At 40.5% G+C, this 20603-nt stretch overlaps 1 protein-coding gene and 1 long non-coding RNA gene across 4 annotated transcripts in view; one reads left to right on the plus strand and one right to left on the minus strand.

Moving 5' to 3' along the window:
• LOC110973316 (ras-GEF domain-containing family member 1B-like) overlaps nt 1-20603 on the plus strand; it is a 104723-nt gene that overhangs the window by 2604 nt on the left and 81516 nt on the right. The window contains exons 1-5 of one of the 3 annotated variants that reach the window (XM_087130009.1): nt 904-1038; nt 7488-7558; nt 10761-10859; nt 15752-15786; nt 16126-16213. In XM_087130009.1, coding sequence (XP_086986135.1) covers nt 7493-7558; nt 10761-10859; nt 15752-15786; nt 16126-16213 — 288 coding nt within the window. In that variant the 5' untranslated portion in view covers nt 904-1038; nt 7488-7492. Of the gene's footprint in view, nt 1-903; nt 1039-7487; nt 7559-10760; nt 10860-15751; nt 15787-16125; nt 16214-18425; nt 18595-20603 lie in introns of those variants that run through there. The other 2 variants (XM_087130008.1, XM_087130011.1) reach the window with 2 other exon arrangements.
• Nucleotides 16222-18074, minus strand: LOC110973362 (uncharacterized). Its single transcript, XR_002597468.2, has 3 exons — nt 17481-18074; nt 17048-17233; nt 16222-16459 (listed from the first exon to the last, which is right to left on the minus strand). It is a non-coding gene; the product is annotated as an uncharacterized LOC110973362 (long non-coding RNA).

Here is a 20603-nt window from a genome sequence, read left to right on the forward strand (position 1 = left end):
TGTACACAGTAATGAAGTAGCCACTTAAAACTAAACCCGAAACTACATGAGATGTGAATAAACACTTCAAAACAGGTCTGACAGTTTCACTCAACACCTGGGCCCCATACATGTACAGTACTTGCTCCTGTACATGTACATTAAGTTTAGTTGCAGGTCCCCAAGATAATTGCTTGGGCAGTCATATTAATGCCTTTGTCTATTATTCAGTCTCAACTATCCTGTACATGCACAAACTTTCTTGTCTGCCCCACGGTTTTCATTTCTAATTTAATTTGTGGCCCATTGCCACTGAAAAACTTAGGATTTGATGTATCATTTTAATTTCTTTTGTTTCAGAAATTTGTTCTGAATAAAAGTAATTTTTTGTACTTAAGCCACTTCAGGTTTATATGCAAAATGGCAACGTTCTAGTTTTCAAAGCTTTTGGCTCATAGTTAATGTAAACTACCTTTTGGCAAATTGATGATGAAGAAAACTGTGCTTCCTCTTAATTACTGTAGGAGTTAATGCATTGGTATTGCAAGTCATCATTGAAAATAATGTTCAAGGTATGTCCCAAATGCAACTTAGAAAGAAATTTATCAGAGTCAGTGTCATATTTCAGTACACACATGTACACACAGTGTCTGGAATTTTGTTTTTCAGCAAACACCTCTGCACTAACAGCAGCATATCCTGGGCACTGTAGATTGGTAGTCTTTCTAGGGGGTTAAATAGAGCATGATATTCCTCGTGTTAGTCAATTAGTGACCGTGCTGTGAGCGGGCTGTCTCAGCAGCAGGTGTGCTGACCTCTGCTGACCCCTCGTCCTTCATTCCCAGTGGTCTGGGTGCCCGGGCATAACAGACCTTGATGTTGAACTTGAGCCCCTCAGAATGTTCAGCATGCTGATCTGGGACAGTCTGGTAGCAAACCTTCCCATGCTTTGTTGGTAAAAGCCTTGTTTGTGGGAGGGGAGGACAAACCAGAAAGGATAGGCCTACCGTGTGAAAAACACTGCTGTGCACTCTCTTGACGTGAGGGAAAAATTAACAGGTGGGTCACTTTCAGATGCACGTTGAGTCACATTTGCTTTGGATGTGCATGCGTGTAATTAATGTTTCCAATATTGTGGTACGATTGGAGATCACAATTTCGTTCCTAGTTTTACATGTACACGTAGTTGTATGGAAACTGATAGTGTAGAAATGTTTGATGTGGTCGTGTCCAGGAAAAATTGACATTGTGAGGTACATGAAGGTACTCTCATGTACATGGGGGTGTAATTTGTAAGAGAGAACATTTTTTTCTAATTTTAGACATACATTTGTATTGATTTTTAGTTTTCCTGTGTTGGAGCTACGATGGGGAAGGGGTGAGGGCACCTCTTTTGAAGTCATTACTGCATCGAGGTACCGGTACTTGCTATCTGGTACTGTGCAGTCAGATTGCTTTTGTAAATTGGAGAATCTATAGTAGAAACTGTGGAAAATTTCTTTTTGATTTGCCATTACGTTTTATGTGATCACTTCTGTGTAAAGAAAAAGGCACAATTCCAAATTTACTAGGATTGTGGGGAAAAACAGGAAGAGTTTGAATTTATTACCTATTCCAGCCTTTGTGCCTATACATGTAAATATCCTGCTTCCCTGGAAGCTTGGGAGGGGGGTCCAGGGAACAGATAGCGTCTGGCAGCTTGGCCACAGCTTAACCCTGCCTGGAACTCCTCTTACCGGTACAAAACCTTCATCGGCAGTTCAGCAGAAATTGCTAGTACCGTACAATGTATTCTCAGCGGTGGAATCGAATCAGTAATGGAATCGCTCCATCGTACCACTTCAGATGATAACAAGTATGCAAAGTATAATTACAGAATGACTGATGCAACTTCTCAGGGCTAGATGGTGCACATCATCACAATCAGAACAGAGATTTCCAATAAGAAACCTTCTTCAGTTCGCTAGAGCATTTCATCACACTGCGGCATCTTTTGTCTACATATAGAGCTGCCACAAGCTGGAACGGCCTTCGTGGGAAAAATGGACTGTTTTGTTTCTCGCCCACAGCCGTACCTTTTGAGCAAATTTGTCTGTTCGAGGCCAGTTGAATTGAGTATAGGATTAATGAAAACAGTTTGGACATGGGAATGCCCAGGGCTGTCAGCTGTTGTTTACCTATTATTTCTATTTTACAGCTCTGTGTAAATTGGGGAGAATGCAGGTTCGTGATAAAAATGGTATTGTGTACACTATCCGAATGTAATGAGTGGTGCCTCCAAAGGCCTGCACCTTTGTACTGGGAAGAACAATCCAACGCATTGTTCAGGTTGTGTGGTGAAAAACAGCACAAAATTTATGACTCTTTGTGATGCTGTATGTATTGTCAACAGCAGGCCAAGGGTTTAAGTCTCAATCTCCCTGGTTTTTTCTTTCCCAGAGGGAAAAAAAGACAGAGAAAATTTCTCCTGAAATTTCCTCCTGAGAAGGTTCCTGCCTCCCTCACTTTGTATTCAGTATTGCTTGGTTTTTTCCTCCCATATCAATCAGTTGATCTTGCAACAAATGTTAGCGCTTTCTACCCTTCCAAAAAAGGCCAATGACTCATTGGTGTTTATAATGTTTATCACTGATGCCACTATCATAAACCACCTGACAACTACATGTGTACAAGTATGGGGCACCAACTTGCAAGCACACACATGTATGTTTTGAAAATAATTTTGAGTAAACTGTCACTTTTGTATGATGCATTATTTTTTCCCCTATCCAGTGTTAATATTTACAAGAACGAAACCTTTGGCATACTCAGTGAACAGTGCTCTTGACATGTGAATACAGGTGACGCTGCATTGTGCAGAGGGACTCTCCCTGGAAAAGTGCACATATCTGGATAATCTCTCCGAAAATCCACCCTAAGCTCGGAGCATTGTGATACTCCTTATCAATGCAAACCACTGCCATTCATCAGGCAGCGATGAAGCCAGTCAGTAATTGCATAAGGGGGGGGGGAGATGGGACAAGTTGTACCCCTTGGAATTACATGTATATTGCTTTGTCTTTTGAAGAAATTGGAAGCACAAGCATGTTAGACACAATACTACCACATGGATAATTCCATAAATTTGGGACCCACCTTGTGACATTTTTGGTGTCCTCCTCACGCACGAAACCAATCAGTTTGTTCGCACCTTATACTGTAACAACTCAATAAAATATTTCATCCATTTAACAGTATATTAGGCAGCACACACAAGATTGTAATTTTTACCACTTTCCTTTTTCCAAATGTCTTTCTGTTGTAGTGTCAACCGATCTTCAAAATTTGTTTCATGTGTAAGGGGGACACCAAAAGTGTCACACATTGGGTCCCATATTTATGGAATCCCCTACATTCCTTGTGGGGAGAGGGGGGAGGATTCATTTGTGGATGGAAAAAAAATTGGATGGCTCCTTTGAGAAAAGAATCCCATTTTTTATCTTCCCCAACACCAGTGGAATAGTGGCAAGCAAACAATGAATCTTTTAACTTGTAAGCTGAATGTACCTTGGAAACTATCCAGACACAGTATATTGTGATTCATGGATCACATCTGGAATTATCAATTTTGTAAAATGAACAGGATAAATGGACGCTCCTGTGAAAATTATCAGTCTTGTTTTACATTCTAAAATTGCCATATGTGTCTGTTACTCCTTCACTGTTCGTGGTTACAACAGGCAATCAGGAAGGAACAACATAATTTATTAGGCAAATTTGCTTCCTCACACTAATTGCTGTCTGGAACGGGTTGCTTTAAATTATTAATTTTTTAAAAAGGTGCACTTGCAATAAGGTTACACGAAGGTTGAAAACTGTGGTTGGTAGCAACTTAAAAGAGGAAAGTTATGAGAGGCTGCAGAAGGATGTTAATGACTATTGTGGAAAGGTGAGAGTTTCATGTGATACAGTTCACTTGCTGAAGGATCCTATTTGAAAAAGCTTCCTGTTGAAGTTTTGATACATGCATAATATCAGTATTGTCATCGTTTTAACGGAAAACTGCAAACCCCTTTCATCGGGCCCCTTTTTCCTGTTTAAATGAATTCCAAGTGGCTGAGAAACGTGTGGAATATGAACAGATCCATGCACTGTCAAATTGTTTATGTTTGAATGTTTATAAATTCTAGTTACGTTAAGTTTGTTAACATACATTTGCAAAATGCGTTTGTTTGGAAAGTTGCACCAGCATATACACAGAATCTTCACAATTGCTACTGTAGGCAATGTCTGTACCATATAACAATACCACTTATCCAGTCAACAACACAGCAGATTTTAAGTATCTCTTTTGGCAAATATTAACCTCTCAGTGCTGTCTAAAGGCCACGTAACTATGCCTGTTTACCCACTGGCCTATTATTGTAATGTACCTCCAACAGTTTTTATGATGATGCAACCCACTGCTATCATTTATCTCTCTACATGTACATGTACACATCTGTGACAGGTGTCAAGTTCCAGCTTGTCTTCCAGTCAATGTGGTGAATTTGATAAATTGTTTGTAATATGAATAATGTTTGTTGATTTTCCTCGAGTGGAACATGCCCTGTGCATTTCAAAATAAGTGATGAATAAATAAGGTAAAAATGAGGGTTTGGAAGGTATACTACATGTACATGTATGTACCGAAAAATTCCTTTTTGAATTAATGAAGAATTGGTTATTATTGTGTACATACTGTAAATACGTGTATACTGGTAACTACTAGTTTTCCCATCGAATGCCTTTGTAACCCATCATGTGTTCAGTGGCTTTGTGATCTGACAACTACATGTACACTTCATGCTACAGTGGCCAATCTCCGTATTTACGGCTTGGAGAGGGCACCTGACATTTATGAAAGGGGGCGGTGCCCAAATGGAAGGGAGCCCAACATCAGCGTTCAGGTTTATTTCCATACTATAGGAAAATCATAGTGAAGTTAACTAAATTTCTCCTAAAATCCCTAAAAGTAAATTTGAAAATGGGGGGGGGGTATCTTGGGTGCACCCCCCATCCACTACTACTGTAGATCATCATCAGTCATCAGAGGATATGTTTTTGTCTGAAAGAATTTTCCTGCATGTGACTGATTGGCCATTCACTGACCTTGCTCGGGGAAAAAAGTTGTGGAAGAGGAAGGAGACTTTCTGTATCACACATCTGAAGAAACATCCTGTCCTCCTCAAATTAACAAGGCTTGCGAGAGAGTTGTTTTTTCAGTCTGCACAATTTTAGAGTTCCTTTAAAACATAGTAGCATGAAAGAGCAACAGGTCTGTAGATCACATAAAACAGATGTCTTAAAGATCTAAATACTCGTTAACACTGGAGGCAAAAAGAAGGTGATAGTTTTTCAAGTCTTACAAAAGACATTGAATATATGCACTAGGGCAGTATTTGATGTTGTCATATGTGGTTTTGTTGTTGTTGTTTTTTGGTACCCACCGCATAGGCGCGCCATGAGGCGTGCAAGTATATGCGTGTTTCACACTAAGCATGCTTAGTACACAAGTGATTTATTCCGGCACATATCGTCTTTGCGTACATGCAGAACACGTGCAAGAACCTGCTTGTAACCACCTGTCTTTCTTTCGCCGATTGGGGGTGCAGTTCAGCTTGGGGCGGATAACGAAGTGTAAAGTGGAACCAACTCCAATAATTGGGAACATGTTTTGTGCTACTTTTTTCTCACAGATATGAGAAAATCATCTGACTTTTATTGGTTACTCTATTGAAAAGTGTACTTTTTAAACATTGAAACTTTTCCGTGCTTTCGCTGACAAATGTAAGGCAGTGCTGCTGTGAGGTTATTTCAGGCAGACACTTCATTTTTGGGGGAGGGTTTCTGTTCAAATTGCGAATCAAAAATTTGCTACAAAATGTAGTTGAAAGTATTTGCAAGTAAACTACGTTCACCGATCCACTACTTTTAATTTAAACAAAAGATCACCGAAGTATACAAAATTTCTCATGACAGCAAAATGACCAAATGTTGATAATGTTCTAATGAAAACAGCTGAAATGCTAGAATTGTACCTTGAATGACATTGCATTTATGCTCATAAATATACAACAGGTAAAACAAATCTTAAAAAAAATAATCAGGGTTAACATGGGACAATTTTAAAGGAAATGTACCAAAACTGCTTCAAACAAATTGTACTGCATGGGCCCTTTAAAAAAGGGCTAGACCACCATAGTTCCCAGAGGAATTGTGTGATTTATACGGAATCAAAACTTACACTTTCCGCTGTCAACTCTCCTCAGTGTAAGATGGACGGATATTAAGAAATTGAATTCTTTTCGACATTTCATTGTTGATGTCTGTATCTCAACTGTTATTTTCTGTACCATGTATGATGAAGTCATCAGTGTTACATTATCTTTTGACAAGGGTTTAGGGTGTCCTGGGGGTTGTCATGTTTGCCCAGACATCTGACATTTGCCCGAGGGGTTTAACCTCAGAATAACAGACACTTTTTCCCCAGATGCCTGGATCGTCACTGTCTTTGCTGACTGAGATAAAAACGTTACTAGTTAGAGAGATGAAAGTTTCCTTTACTTGACAGGATTAGCTCCACATAATTAATGCATTATTCTTTCTTGCGTATATTACATTGTATGTTTGGCTTCAGACTTGGAGCTACTTTATCTACAACACAAATGTACCAAGCCTGGGAAGGTACAGGGTGAAAATGTTTATTTTTGTGTTACTATTTTCTTGGGTGTGAGAATTCAGCTTTTTAGCTGATTTCAGCTTTTTTGTATGCCTGGTCTGTACAAAAGTATGGGAACCTTTTACGTTTCAGCTTTTTGCTACCGGTAGCTGTTTTCAGCTTTAATTTGAAGTGGCCACCTCAAACCCCTTTATTTTGTGCATTGGAATTCCCATAACTTGCTAATCTGTTTGCCCAAATTACAGTGTCTTCATCAATTACTAATTCATTCCCAGAAATCTCTAATTCGTTCATACAAATTTCTGTGTCTTTCCTAAGAATTATTAATTTGTGCTCCCTGAATTGCTTGTGTGTAGGAATTTGTATAAACTATTTACACAATAGCAATGCTTGCATTGAGACTATGTATAACTCATACAGGACTTTTCTCCTGTCGTTTGCTCACACAAATTAGTAATCTGTGTGACTAAATTAGGAATTCATGCAAACGAATTCCTAGGAAATTCATTCAAAAGAATAAGTATATTTTGAGAATGACATATTAGCTTGGGGGAATGAAATAGTAATTAGGATAAAATAGCAGCAGAAAAAAACCTGTCCACTGTCCCTTGCCCGGGCTTTGTACAAATAAAAATTGTCAATGGAATAATATTGTTAATTTAATATTAATATCATATTTACAATGCTTCATTGATCATTTGATTTGTGGGCACATTAGTGGATCTCATATTTTTGTGGCAGTTGGGATTATTAAAAAAATGCATTGAAATAAACTAAAAATGACCTCTTGTTTTTTTATGTTCTCTAGAGATAATGACTCAGAGCCCATCACAGCCAGCAGAGAAACAGGGCAAAGACATCTTTGGGATTCAGCTAGAGGTAACAGACCAAAGGGGAAACCTGAGCGCTCATTATCTTGTGCAAGCTGAAATTTTCTCAGCTAGTCAATCCAGTCATGATAGATTTTAAAAAGATTTTTTTAGAAATGAACTTTCTCTTCAGGCACTCACATGCGCTTCCATTTTGTATAAAAGGCACAGGTGTCAAGTCACTGACACTTAATTCGCTGATAAGTTGAAATACGTGTAAATGAATTGATCCCTAGACCAATCTGAAAAGGTGCCGTTAATGCTCACACACTTTCTTAAACTTGAGGCAAGTGCATCTCTTGGCTGGTCATAACACCCTGTTGGTCAGAGATGCATTTAGTAGAGTGTGCTTTTCCCCTGTGTGTGAGCTTCATGCACTTACAACTACAGTAATGGCTTCTAATGTGGGCTGTGGATTAGTTCAAATGTTGATCAGGATGAGACCGGTTTGACTTACAGCATTGAACCCGTCGCTTAGGAAACTCAGTGGCCAGTCCGGGATGCTTGTAGGAGCTACAGATTTTGTGGCCACTAATACTCGAATAGCCACAGCTGCAGCTAAGGTGTTTTTAAAATTTGTTTTGTCCTTTGGTGACCTAATTCATTAAAACTACATGGACTTGGATATAAAGCAGGGTTGGACATTAAGTTGGGTTGGATGTCTCTCCAAAGTCTGAGTATGTTACCTGTTTGCCAGAGGCTGTGGAAATATGAACATCTGTTCATGGATGCTAGTGCCAAGTGACTCTCCTCAACAGCCAATTGGACCTGGTACCAATACATATAGTTGGTAACATCAAGGCCATTTATTGGTTGACTATACTGATACTGGCCACTTGCAGGGAACCAGCAGAGGTCAAAATTTGCATCTTTGTTGTAGTGAGTCTTGTACATATTCACCTTGTGAATATCTGTAGTGTAGACCACTCTGTTTATCATAAGCTAACAGGTTTTATAGCCGGATTTTTTTAGAAATAAAAAAAGCTTTTAGTTCTCGTGACTCCCAGACACAACTTAGCCTGTAGTCAAGCAAGGTGCTGCACAAGTTGACATAACCAGCGTGTGTGTTTGCCTTGACTAAGGAGACTTACATGGAGTATTCTAAACACAATGCAGTCTGGTAGAAATTTTATAATGTAACAGAGCAACAGGAAAAAGGTTAATGCTTTCTTGGATAATTTCTTTATTCTTTTCATCTGAAACAGTGGTACGTGTAGTTTTCAATTTGATTTTCACTGATATGGAGAACTCTCTGTAGTTGCTAGGTCAAGAACCACACAGTGGCCTTCTTGGTTGAATGCCGACATGACGTTATAATTACGGTAGATGAAGGACTAGTTGGATGGTGTAAACCCTTATTGCCTGCACTTGCTTCCTCAGTGCAGGGGCTCATCAATAATTGTCTCCTGGCGAATCTCTATAGAATGCATGCATAACTTCCGTATCCAGGTTGATGATTGATCTGCTCTAGTAAGGCTATGATTACACACATACTGTTACATGAGTTATAATTTTTTTATTCAATATTGCTATGCGTGGCCGAGGTGAACTGTCATTTCAGCTGCATGTACTAAAACCACAGAATCATAATTCGTACCTGCAAGAAATATTGCTAGGAAACAGCCATTGGAAGTGTTGCCTTGTTGCTAGGCAACTGGTCCGGGCAATGCAGATGCAGATGTTTTTCATTTCCTGTTGTATACATGATTTCACATTTTAAGGTCACTGGAAAAAGGCTTTTCCACATCAACAGTACTCCCGCTGACAATTGTCTTGTCATATTTTCTTTGAAGCAACGTAAGGCAAACATTATCAGGAAGTCTCTTTGCTTGTCCAAGTGTCCATAGCACATTGTAAAAGCATCAATGGTAAACTTATAAAAATATGTCAAATGCATCGATGAATGACAAAAACAATAAAACATTAAACTTTCCTTCACCTTACTCTAGACAGGATAAAAGTCAACAGTAAGAGTTTGTTTGTTTGTTTACCTGTAAAAAAATCACGTGCAAATATAATAGATTCAACAGGCCTATCATCTTCAAGCCATTCAATTTGCAAGTATTTGCTTTTGTCCCCCTCTGGTGTCATGTTATTAGCTTTGTATTGTCTGTGCTTTCTAAGATCTCATGAAAAACATTACATGTTGGCGAGAGATGTGAACCTGCATAAACAATCTTCAAAATTATTGGTGCAGTCTTGACCATCAAGGTTGCCCATGTCAACTGGCAGGTACATGTACATGTACAAATTAGATGCATGCACAGAGGGGCACATCTACCGGCACCATGGGAAGTAAGGATGACCCCCCCCTCTACATTTGGAGATTTTGAAATGTACATAACCTGTGTACTAGTATATGTCTCAGTTACAAGATGTACATGTACAGTAATCCCTTGAAAAACGTTTGTGCACCCACTGAAAAATATCAGCCTAGTTATGCCACTGCATATGCACAGTATTTAAAGCAAGCCTACAAGTACATTGTACATGTATTACTCAGTTACTTGATTAATCCATTGATGTATTGATAATTTTTTTTTTCACCTTTTTTTTCAATTTGAAGAAGTGAAAATAACTTTGGAGAGTTAAAGGACTCCTTTCAGATTGTGGAGGAGAGTTGCCCGAAACTTCTCTTACCCAAAATCTTGAAATGCTCTCAAGTAAAAATGTTGGACAAACGCAAAGAAAGGTTCTTTGTTATAAGGTACAGGTGGACAACATGTTGAATTATGAAGACGTTAACGTCGGGAAAAAATTCCTTATGGCAAACTTTTTGCTTTGCTATTATTGTTAAGGGTAATTCCAGAAATTAGGGGTCCATTTTTTGTGTGTCCCTGTTGCATCTGACTTAAGATTTTGTAAGTTCAGAACACATGTTCTAATCTCCAAGAGTTATGAATTCATGCAAATTATCTGCCAAACAAATAGTAATAGTTTGAAATGCAAATTATCCGCCAAACAAATAGTAATAGTTTGAAATCGATTCTGGAGATATTTCCATGTAAAATATTAAAGATCAGATGGAATAGGGACACGAAAATGTCACACTTTTGGACCCCTCATTTCTGGAATTACCCTTAACTAACAAAGTTAGTTATCTAGCAAACTCGTTATCAAGGTCCACACACAACTGATACAGATTCCATGAAAAGCTACTGGTAAGTTTTTTCCAGAGATTCATTGATGTATATTGCATGCTGTCTCTGCAGGTGACAAGTCGGTTGTTGGATGCAGAGGGACTGAGGTTGAATGTCCTACAGCGAGAGCTGAATAAGAAAACCGGCACATTATCGTCTTCAGAGAGCAGGGTAGGTAAAGACTAGGGCCGGTTCATGGCAAAACATGAATTTGTGGCATCCCGGCAAATTGCAAATTTGCAAATTACCTGCAAAACAAATAGTAATAGTTTGAAATCAATTCCGGTGATATTTCCATGTCAAATAACAAAGGTCAGATGTAACAGGGACATGAAAATGTCACACTTTGGGACCCCGTATTTCTGGAATTACCCAAAAGACAAGAACTGTTTTACCCCTTAGTAAGTAATAATTTACCCTTTGAAGACACAGTGCATGCACATGTCTGTCGCTACGACCGAGTACACATGAGGATAATTTGGCAAATCTGTAGCAACATGAGTGGGCGCATGGCACAAGACACCGATGGCATTTGGACTGTCACCCAACTTCTCTGCTGTAGCGTTTTTCACCAGTAACCAGGGTGTTATGCACAGAACATACAGAATGATTTTATTCATTTACAGGTACAAAGTGTGACCCAAACCTGAAAGCTTCCACAGGATTCAAACTTCTTCTGTCCCTCCTTAAAAAAAAACCAAATAAACAAGCCACTTCTTTACCATCCATCTCCTTTTTCAACAAACATCATTCATGGTAAATTACCGGGATGTTGAAACCCTGTGCTGCGACCTATTACCAGGGGAGTTTAATTTCCTACTTGACCCACTTTCTGACCTCCTCCTCCCATTTTGTTTTGGCCCCCATCCCCCTTTCACATAACCATGCCTTCCTGGATCAGTAACTTAGGTCGTGGAACCGAGTCGCAACCCCTCCCCCTTGCCTGGTCCATGCCTCCTTATCCCCTCCAATAATGCCAGATCCAAAGGTCATGTATGCTTGCACCCCTTCCACACTGTCCTGCATTTCATATCTTGCTGTCTATCCACTTTTCAAAAGTCTCAAAATGGTCCCCGCCCCCCCCATGGAGTTTTCTACTATTGATCCCATGCTGATGCCTGCTCTACAAAAAAAAAAAAACCAGATTCTTAACCCTGCAGATTGCCCTGCAGGCATTGTGGTGTTGTCATCGATATGATATAATCTCACTCCCGATAACCTTTGTGGAAACCAGGAGGGGATCGGTGGTAAAAATAACTGAGGCTGAATGTCCTGAGGGAATGGTGGATGACAGAGTATTTTGGCGATGGATAAAATATTGCAGACGGATAAGAGGAAATGCAGTCAGCCGATTACATGTATTGCAGCATTCCGACAATAGCTCTGAGAGACAGATCCACAAAGTGAATACCCCTTTTTTCCCTTCATCCTCAAGACGCCTCACAAAGATTTTTTTCTTCTCTTATCTTGGGCTGCATTCTTTGGGGTGAAGACTCAAGTTTGGCAAACAGAACAGTCATTGCTAGGTTTGAACTCTCTGATGTCAAGAGTCAAGAAAAAGATATGAATGTGGATGGAAAGAGTCGATGAATGCAGGAATGAAGGAAACTAAGATATTGAAATGCAGGCATGTAAATGAATGATACCCATTGACGGTGGGAGTACATTTACATACCTCTACATGTAACATGTAGCAGAACTTTCAAATCAAATAATGGTTCCGTGATCATACCCAAAACTCCCAGATTTGACCCTGAATCTCAACACCGTTCTGCGGTTAAATTGAAATTGCAACTGGCCTTTTTCTTTTCCAGTCTGGCAATTTAAGCTCCATTGTCTATTCATCAACATGTGGCACAGTGCGTGCTGGTGTCTTGTGCAGGCGTTGGGTAGAAAATTGGTCACACAGTTCGTGTGTCGCAGGAGCAAGGTTTAAGCCGCAGTGACATCTCGGCGCCTTCATTTTGCTCTTGTGATAGGGCACTGGATTACCCCTGACATTTCTTATACCAAGCCCATTGTGTGGGTGTTAACCACACACATATAAACGCATAGACCGCCGGTCTTGCACGTAAAACCGTGATTTTGAAAAGTATGGGCAAACAATGAGCGAAGTGACGCATGGCAGCGTGTCCAGTGCGCATTACGCGCAATGCACTTACCCTCTATTTGTGCATGTGCTCCCAAAATGCGTTCACCTTTTTTGATCTTCTGTACTGCTAAGTCTTCTTTTCAGATGTAGCAACTTCATTGTTTTGAATCCCTAGGGGCCAGATTAAGTAAACAGAGGTTTTTTTACAATTGAAAAATGGCTTCATAGAACTTTATGGCTGGAATTCTTCAACTACATGTATGAGTAAATTCCCTATACCGAGGGGTGAATTTGCCCATAGTTTTGATTTTAGTAGGGCGCCGCGCAGATCACAAAAACTTCCTGTTGTTTTGAATAGGACCTGGCAGTCTATGCTTTTATGTGTCTGTGGTGTTAACCATGGCATGACCTGCCTGCTTGGAACCTCCTATCCTTTCCTGTATTTGTTTCTCTTCTCCTTTCATCCTGACTCCCTTTTACTGGCCTTAAGCTCCATCTTCTCTGTAGACTTTCTCTTTAACCACTTCCTGCCGCGGACTCCTGAATCGGAGATGTATGGTTTATATGCGTGGCCGGGGTCTCAAAACTCGGACAAAGGAAACCGGGCCCTGTAACAAAAGACCGTACTCCGAACAAAAGACCAGGCTGCTGGGCATTACCGACATTTTTCACTCTCAAAAGTGGTGATAATCCAGCCTTGTTTTGAAACTATATACCAGGGTTTGGGGCATTGAGAGCGAGCGGATTACCGCCGGGGACAAAAGCGCTCCACCACCGCAGCGATGAGCCACACAGCACCGCTGCATACTAATCTGGCCCCTATTGAAAAGAGGTCAGCAGTGCACTGAGCCAGGTTCGTGAACAAAAGACAGTTATACAACACCGCACAATCTGGGCTCTGTTTACAAGGCTGCAGGCCTGGCTGAAATACTCGGGCGTCAATGAAGGTCACCTGTCAACATAGAATAGTGCCTAAACATTACTTAGTGTGGCTATAAACGACCGTTAAATGAAATGATGAATTTTTGAAGGATTTTGAAAACGGGAAAAAATGATAGCCATGCCGGCCCAGCATCATCAACATTGAAAAATGCCCCGGCATGAAGTGGTTAAACACTAGCCTTATTTCTTCAGCTGTTGACTTGATCATTTCACCAAAGGAAATTCCAGTCAATTGTTACCAGAAATGATTCTGTCAACAGCCTGTACGCCCAATAATACCTTTCTCCCAACTCCCTCTCCTGCCCCGTCTACTCCAGCCTCCCCTAGCTGTCGCCCAAACTCCTCCCCACCTACACTCTCGATGACCGTCCAGGGTCTGTGGCAGGAAGGGTGGGGTAGCCTGGATCACTCACACCGTCAACGCAGTCACCACAACTCGACTGTCGCTGTCCGACCGAATTAACCCCCAGCACCCAGTTTCTCGAACTGAAAGTGCATGTGACGCACCCATCCCGTGACCCCAAGTCCTCTGCCCCTCGCATACACATGGCTTCTATTATTGTAACAACTTGTAATACATCCTGTGCAAATTAATCCCAGCATGTGGAATACTCACAGCTCAGATTGGATGGAGCAAAGCATCCCCTGATTGGGAAAAGAGAATAAAGAAAAAAAAAGGAAAGAATTGTGAAACTTCACCCCTACCGATTGGACCGACCCAGTTCTATGTCAAGCCTGAGTTAAAGCCCCTTCAGAGCCTCTGATTTCAAAGGCTAAGGCTAAGTGGGAAAAGGTCTTTCAGGGAGCGTCAGTTTGTGGGTGATGGGGAGACATGCCCCCCAACTCAGGGGGATATATCAATTGTCCCCTCCACTTTTTTCCTGGACACCAAATAAAAAATGTAGGGGGAGTAGGCCTACATTTGATCCATATTTCAGATAAAATGATTTTAAAATGAAATAAATTTGGAAAAGCATTTGCTAAAGAATTTGTTCAAGTGGTTAAAAATTGCCTCAGATTGCACCACAAAACATCTAGAATCCAAAATTTCCCAGGGCCTGATCAAGGGCCCTGGACCCTTGAGTGGGCCCCGGAACCCATGCTGTCAGGGATTCATGCTTCACGCTTGCATTGGTTCTAATTAAGGTTATGTCCCCTCACTCTTGAAAAGCTATTGACACTCGTGGCTATTGGTACGTCCATTGTCAGCATGCCTATTTCTAAGGGTTGCAGACCTAGCCGTAGCCCTAGACAACAGACAAGGGTGCAGCCTAGGACTGTTAGCCATGTGGTTTTTCCTTTGCATTCAACTCTTATTGTAAAATGTACAAATTCAACATAACACACTATGAATGTGAAACTAATTGTGATATGATTTGCGAAGACCCTTCAAACGGTGAGCTTCTCTATTTTGGTGCATGTCAACTTCAAATTGATCTGAACACAGTCCTGTTTTCAAAACTGTTTAATTCGTGATTCTTGGCACCCTAGATTTGTGTTGTAGACAACCTAGAATCATAAATGTAATTCTAGTATATCTGAAAACAACCATGTGGCCATATTAATTTGAAAGTTTATATGCAGCCAAATGACAAAGCGCACCATATGAAGGTTTTTGCAGATCACATTACAACTCATCAGTGATCAGGTTTTTTGAGCTCTGGCTATCTGTGCAAATGAAAAGCAGATTGGGTGAAACTGTGTGAGAGTGTGCTGTCCTCAAAGTTGTAAAGCGAAGGTGAAAGTATTTGAAATCTGGAGAAATGTCAACAAATCAATGCAATTTTTTTTCTAGATACATCATGTAAATATAAATTGTTCTACTTTCACTGTCAAGCTCTTTGTCATGTCAATACCAGTTGCAACATTGACAGAGAATACATCTTGTGACAATCTGTGTTTCTGGAAATTGCGTCTAACCTTGACATTTCAAATAACAGCAAACAATTCAATTCTCTTAGTCGACATTATGCAATCTTGTATCTTTATACAAGGCAATCATTGATTGATTGTTTTATTCATTTTTCAGCAAAGAGAGTTTGAGAAACAGAAAGCTCTTATCAGGTACGTATCTACCGGTAGGCTCTAACAATATAAGTTGATAAGACTTTGTTTCCAGTGAACTTCACTGACCCAACTTATGTGAAAAGTTTTAATTTCTTTACATGAGTCACAACAGATTCCTCAATAACAGAAACCGAACAAAAATATGAAATGGCATTTTACCGGTATATTACCGGTACATAACAGGTTACAGAAATACATGTATATTGAGCTATTTTGATCAAGAAAAAGAACAGCATTGAGACTCCATCACTATCAATGCTAAAATTCAGTGGTAGTACAGACTCAAGGAATATATGTTTGCTAACATTTTTAATTCCCCATTTTCCCCCCAAATAGTCGTCTCCAGTTTCAGCATGACATGCTTGAGAAGCAGTACCAGGAAGCAGCCATGGGGATGTTTAAGAGTTACCACCGATGCGTTAAGGTATTGTTTGCCATTCTTTTGACGCTGGAAATTTTGTTGTTGTTGTTGTTGTCTGAGACCTCTTTCCCTCTGCTGACGAAAACTTTCCACTGCAGATTTCGGGTGAAGCTGTGCAACACTGAGATTAAATTCCAAACTTCACTATGTTAGGAGTAGTCATTTTAATCACGACTGGTGAATAAATCCCCTCTTCCTTTGCACACCCAACATTGCCTTTAAAGACAGTCGCAGAAGAAAGATTTCTTACTGTAAAGAAATGAGAAATTGTGTTCAGTTGACTCAAAACAATGATAAATCAGAGTTCAAGTGACGCCCCAAAAGTTTAGAGATTAAAAAAGGTGGATTGTTTGGCTCATATTATCAAAAACTTCTTCAATTACATGTATATTCAAAGGACTGCCCCAAACAACCCCACATGTTGTTGATGCATAGTCGAAGAAGTAAAAGGAGCATGTACTTTGTGAGTCAACGGGTTATCAGAAGATGACGATATGCCTCACAGTTGGGACTGTCAGTTCATGGAGGCTCAGAGCTCATGTGCCCTTTGTTGATTGTGGATAACATGACAGAGTTTGTCTGTGTATGTCTTTTGCCTGCATCTAGTTGTTGCATGTCAGGATTCTCTTTAGTGATGGGTGGGAAGTGTGCAGGGACGGTGCTAATTGTTCCAGGACAGTTTGGATCAGTTTTGACACCCCCCCTTTCTGCGAAAAAGGAGAAAAGTCCCAAATTACAAAGACAGGCAGAGGCAGTGATGTGACGGGGAAGGGAGTGTCATTAGCAGTCTGTCCGCCCCCCCTAAAATGGGCCCACGTAGAGGGCACCTCGGCGCACCTTCAGGCGAATGCTGTGGATTTGTCACCACTTATGATCAGGTGCGATTTCCTGTGGCTTCAATATTCTCCAGGAATTTCAAATTGTGTCATTTTCCTCAACTTCCAGCAAGTTACTGTCACCCTATTGACAAGCCATCCTCTGGGACTGTCTCCTGTCCTGTGGTGTACGTCCACGGACAAAAATCTGGAATGAAAGCAACAACAGAAGGGAAAAAAAAGGACAGGGAAAAAGTGAAAGAAAGAAGACTTTTTTTGGAGAATTGTTTCTAATGACCTACATTTACATGTATACTGACCTACATCTTATTCAAGACTCAGCAGAGGGTATCATTCAAACAAACATTTTTTTTTCTGCTGCTTTGCACATCAGCAAATCTTCCTGTGAATTTCTCCACAGCAGAGCTGTTTTGGGGCATGTATAGCCTACTTACAGTTGCTTTGATATACCGGTACAGTGGATAACGGTACAGTGGGTTACTTTATGTCCTAATCACTTCCTGCAACACTCTAACTTTTCAAGTGAAACACAGGAGCTGCAGACGGTGTCCAGCAGCGAGCTGCTGTGGCGGAACTGACTCCCAATGTACAACGGTTGGCTGTGTACAGTGATAGAATGTCTTGCTGCCCGATTTTGGTTTGGCATCCATAAAGGCCATTTGAGTGACCTTGTCAAGTTTTTGAGCTCTTAAAGTTAACAAATAAAGCATCTGATAAGTTCCTCTCGGGTCAGTGTGACTGAAAAAACTAACAGGATATGTGCTTAAGATCAGTTGGAGTTAATATAACATTGTGGTGACTCATAAATATGCAAATCAGCTCCTGATGAAGTCTAGGGACCTGCATGCTAACCCAGGAGGCCCTAGCCAATCACGGAGTTTAAGTGACTCATCTGCCAATCAAATTACTGCAAGTTGAAGCAGAGACTGTCTAACTGCTTACATTTTATAGCCAATTTCTGTAGTCACTTCAATTTCACGCAGGCTGAGCTGCAACGGACAAATCTGGTCGGTCTGTTGCACTTGTGAACAATCAAGTCATGAATATTCACATCTCAAGGTTACACTAGCCTTTCACTATAGGAGAGGGTGAAGCTAACCAATCAAGTGCCAGGGATACCTCATCTGTCAGCTTCTTGCAGATTCAATCTTTGAACTGCCCACGCGTGTGCTGTTTTGCATACTTGTATCCAAAAGTCACTGCCACAGCGAGATGATGCAATCTCAACTGAGTCGTCCGCCAATCACTCGTTCCCCTTGACTACAGCTTCTTGGCCAATCAGGCAACTCATTTGCATCTTAGGAAGTCACCGTCAATTGATGGTAAACTGATTTAGGTCAGTGGCCTGAGGTTGGGTGTGTTGTAGTTACACTCGATCCTTTTGCAAAGTTTGGTCAACAAGGACGGAGCATTTCCTGTGCAAGGAACTGGATTCAAGAAGAACCAAGCATCAGGAATTTGGTTGCAGTCATGGCCTTTAATTTGTTTGTAATGTTTGTCAAATGGCCAAAGAGAACAAGCAAATTCTCCAGAGGGTCTAAGAACAAGGTAGGTTTATTTGAACTCTGAACAAAAAAAGTTGAGATGACCATTGAATAGGCTCGTGGTCAGATTTATTTTCTGTGGTAAGCGTTGTTTTAATGTCAAAGTTTTAAATGGAATACTGTAATCATCATTAGGAATTTTCCTTCGGCAGTTTTTTTTATCCATGAAACCTTGATTTAACGATAAATATAACCATGTCAAGTGTTGTGTGTCAGATCTTTAATCCACTTAGGGTAATCTAAGAATGTATGCAAAATAAAAAAACACTGTTTTATTAAATAATTTCCCTTACTCGAAGCTTTGATTTGAAGACAACTTTCTTAGCTTCAAGGGATATTCACTTCTTTAACTTTGCCAACTGTCATATGCCAGGAATTTTGGGGATTTAACGTCTGCGATGAAAGTGGAGTTAAGAGTCTGCTTGTTAAAAGGATATGTGCTTATTTCAGCCGTGAAGAAGTTCGGCTGTTGACAACATTTCTTTGAATGTACACAGGGGTTCATACGTCAACACTGGATGCTGTAATTTTCTCAGGATTAGAACAGTTGTTTTCCACAAGTGGGCAATTGTCAACAAGAGACTCTCAGGAAATGCTGGTTTCTGGGTACTGGGTCCTTCATCTGTCGACAGGCTCTCTGCTGTTGCACGCAACGCTACGTGCAACAGTTTGTCATTACTAATGCAACAGATGCAGCACCCTACGCAGTTGGCGGTTGACAGTCCCCCATCCTGTGTGTGTGGGTATCACCAAAATTAGACTCCTTGTTTGCTTTCATTTCTGTGTTGACTTAAGGAAAACTAACTCAAGTGGAAATTGAGGGCCACCATCAATTGGTTATGCCCTTACAATCGTTCAAATAGCTTAATGGGCTTGCCAAGTGCGTGAACCCCTGGGGTTTTTGATCCAAATGGTGCATGTGTTGATCGGAATACACATTACGTGACATTCTTGGATTGCTTGTGCAGCTTCTAGTTACAACAATCTTTCTTGAGCCGTGAACATAACTGTTCAACGGAGCCAAGAAAGGTCATGAATGAAAATGTTGCATCATGGTTGGGGGGGCGTCAAATCTGGAGCCAGTCTCATAGAGCTGCTTAAGCACAACATTTGTTCAAGTGTGAAAGCATTTTGCTTGATAAATCAGGCTACAGCCTACAGGCCAAGTGATGTATATTGATTTGGAATGGAATTTAGCTGGTAACTTTTGTTTTTTAAGCAAAGTTTTTTGTTCTTAAGCAGCTCTGTGAAATTGGCCCGCGGGCTTTGTCTTTATAGCTGGTTTTGTCCTTATTCTTTATCCCTTCAGTGGAAGTCTTGGATCAATTACAAGTGTGTTTTAGTAGAGGAGTATCAATCTGCATGTCGTAGAGATGGAAATATTTTTGGTGCAGACATTGTGGGCCTACAGGTGGTTTTGATGTCAAGAATGCAGCCCTAGACGGAGAAAAGCTTAGATTTGGAAACCCCCCAGTATTTCCTGATTGCTTCTGACTAACACTTTGCTTTTGGAGGGAGTGTAAAGCCTTACAGTACAGATTTCCTTAGTAATAATTATGATTTCCTCAGCAGATCTGTCCATAGCCTGAGTGAATGATCAGGGTCTAGTCTTGTCTCATCAAATGAAACAAAAAATTACTTAATTATAGTGTAACTACTTGACAGTGACAGAACTTCCTTCATTTCCTGTCCAACCAACAAGTGCATTTACAAGGTTTGCAGTCATGATTCCAACTTTTAATACATCAGCTCCCAACAGAAGAAAAAGAATTAACCAAAAACGAAAAAAAAAAAAAAATCAGAAAATGTTTACAGGTCCTGAACACCTGAATTTAACCAGCTCCGTAAAAGTGGGTAGGACCATATCTGGTGCAGTTTAGCCAATTACCCCATTGTCAGTCCCTTTTGCCTGAAGAGCAACGGCACCTGCTCCACCCATCAAGGGGGAGGGTGGCTCTCCGAATTTCCCTTTGCCCTTCATCATGTCCCACTCGATGTAACACATGTCACGTT

This window comes from Acanthaster planci, linkage group LG19, assembly GCF_054643075.1.
Source record: "Acanthaster planci isolate LZ-2023a linkage group LG19, COTS_SCS, whole genome shotgun sequence".
NCBI classification, from domain to species: Eukaryota; Metazoa; Echinodermata; class Asteroidea; order Valvatida; family Acanthasteridae; genus Acanthaster; species Acanthaster planci.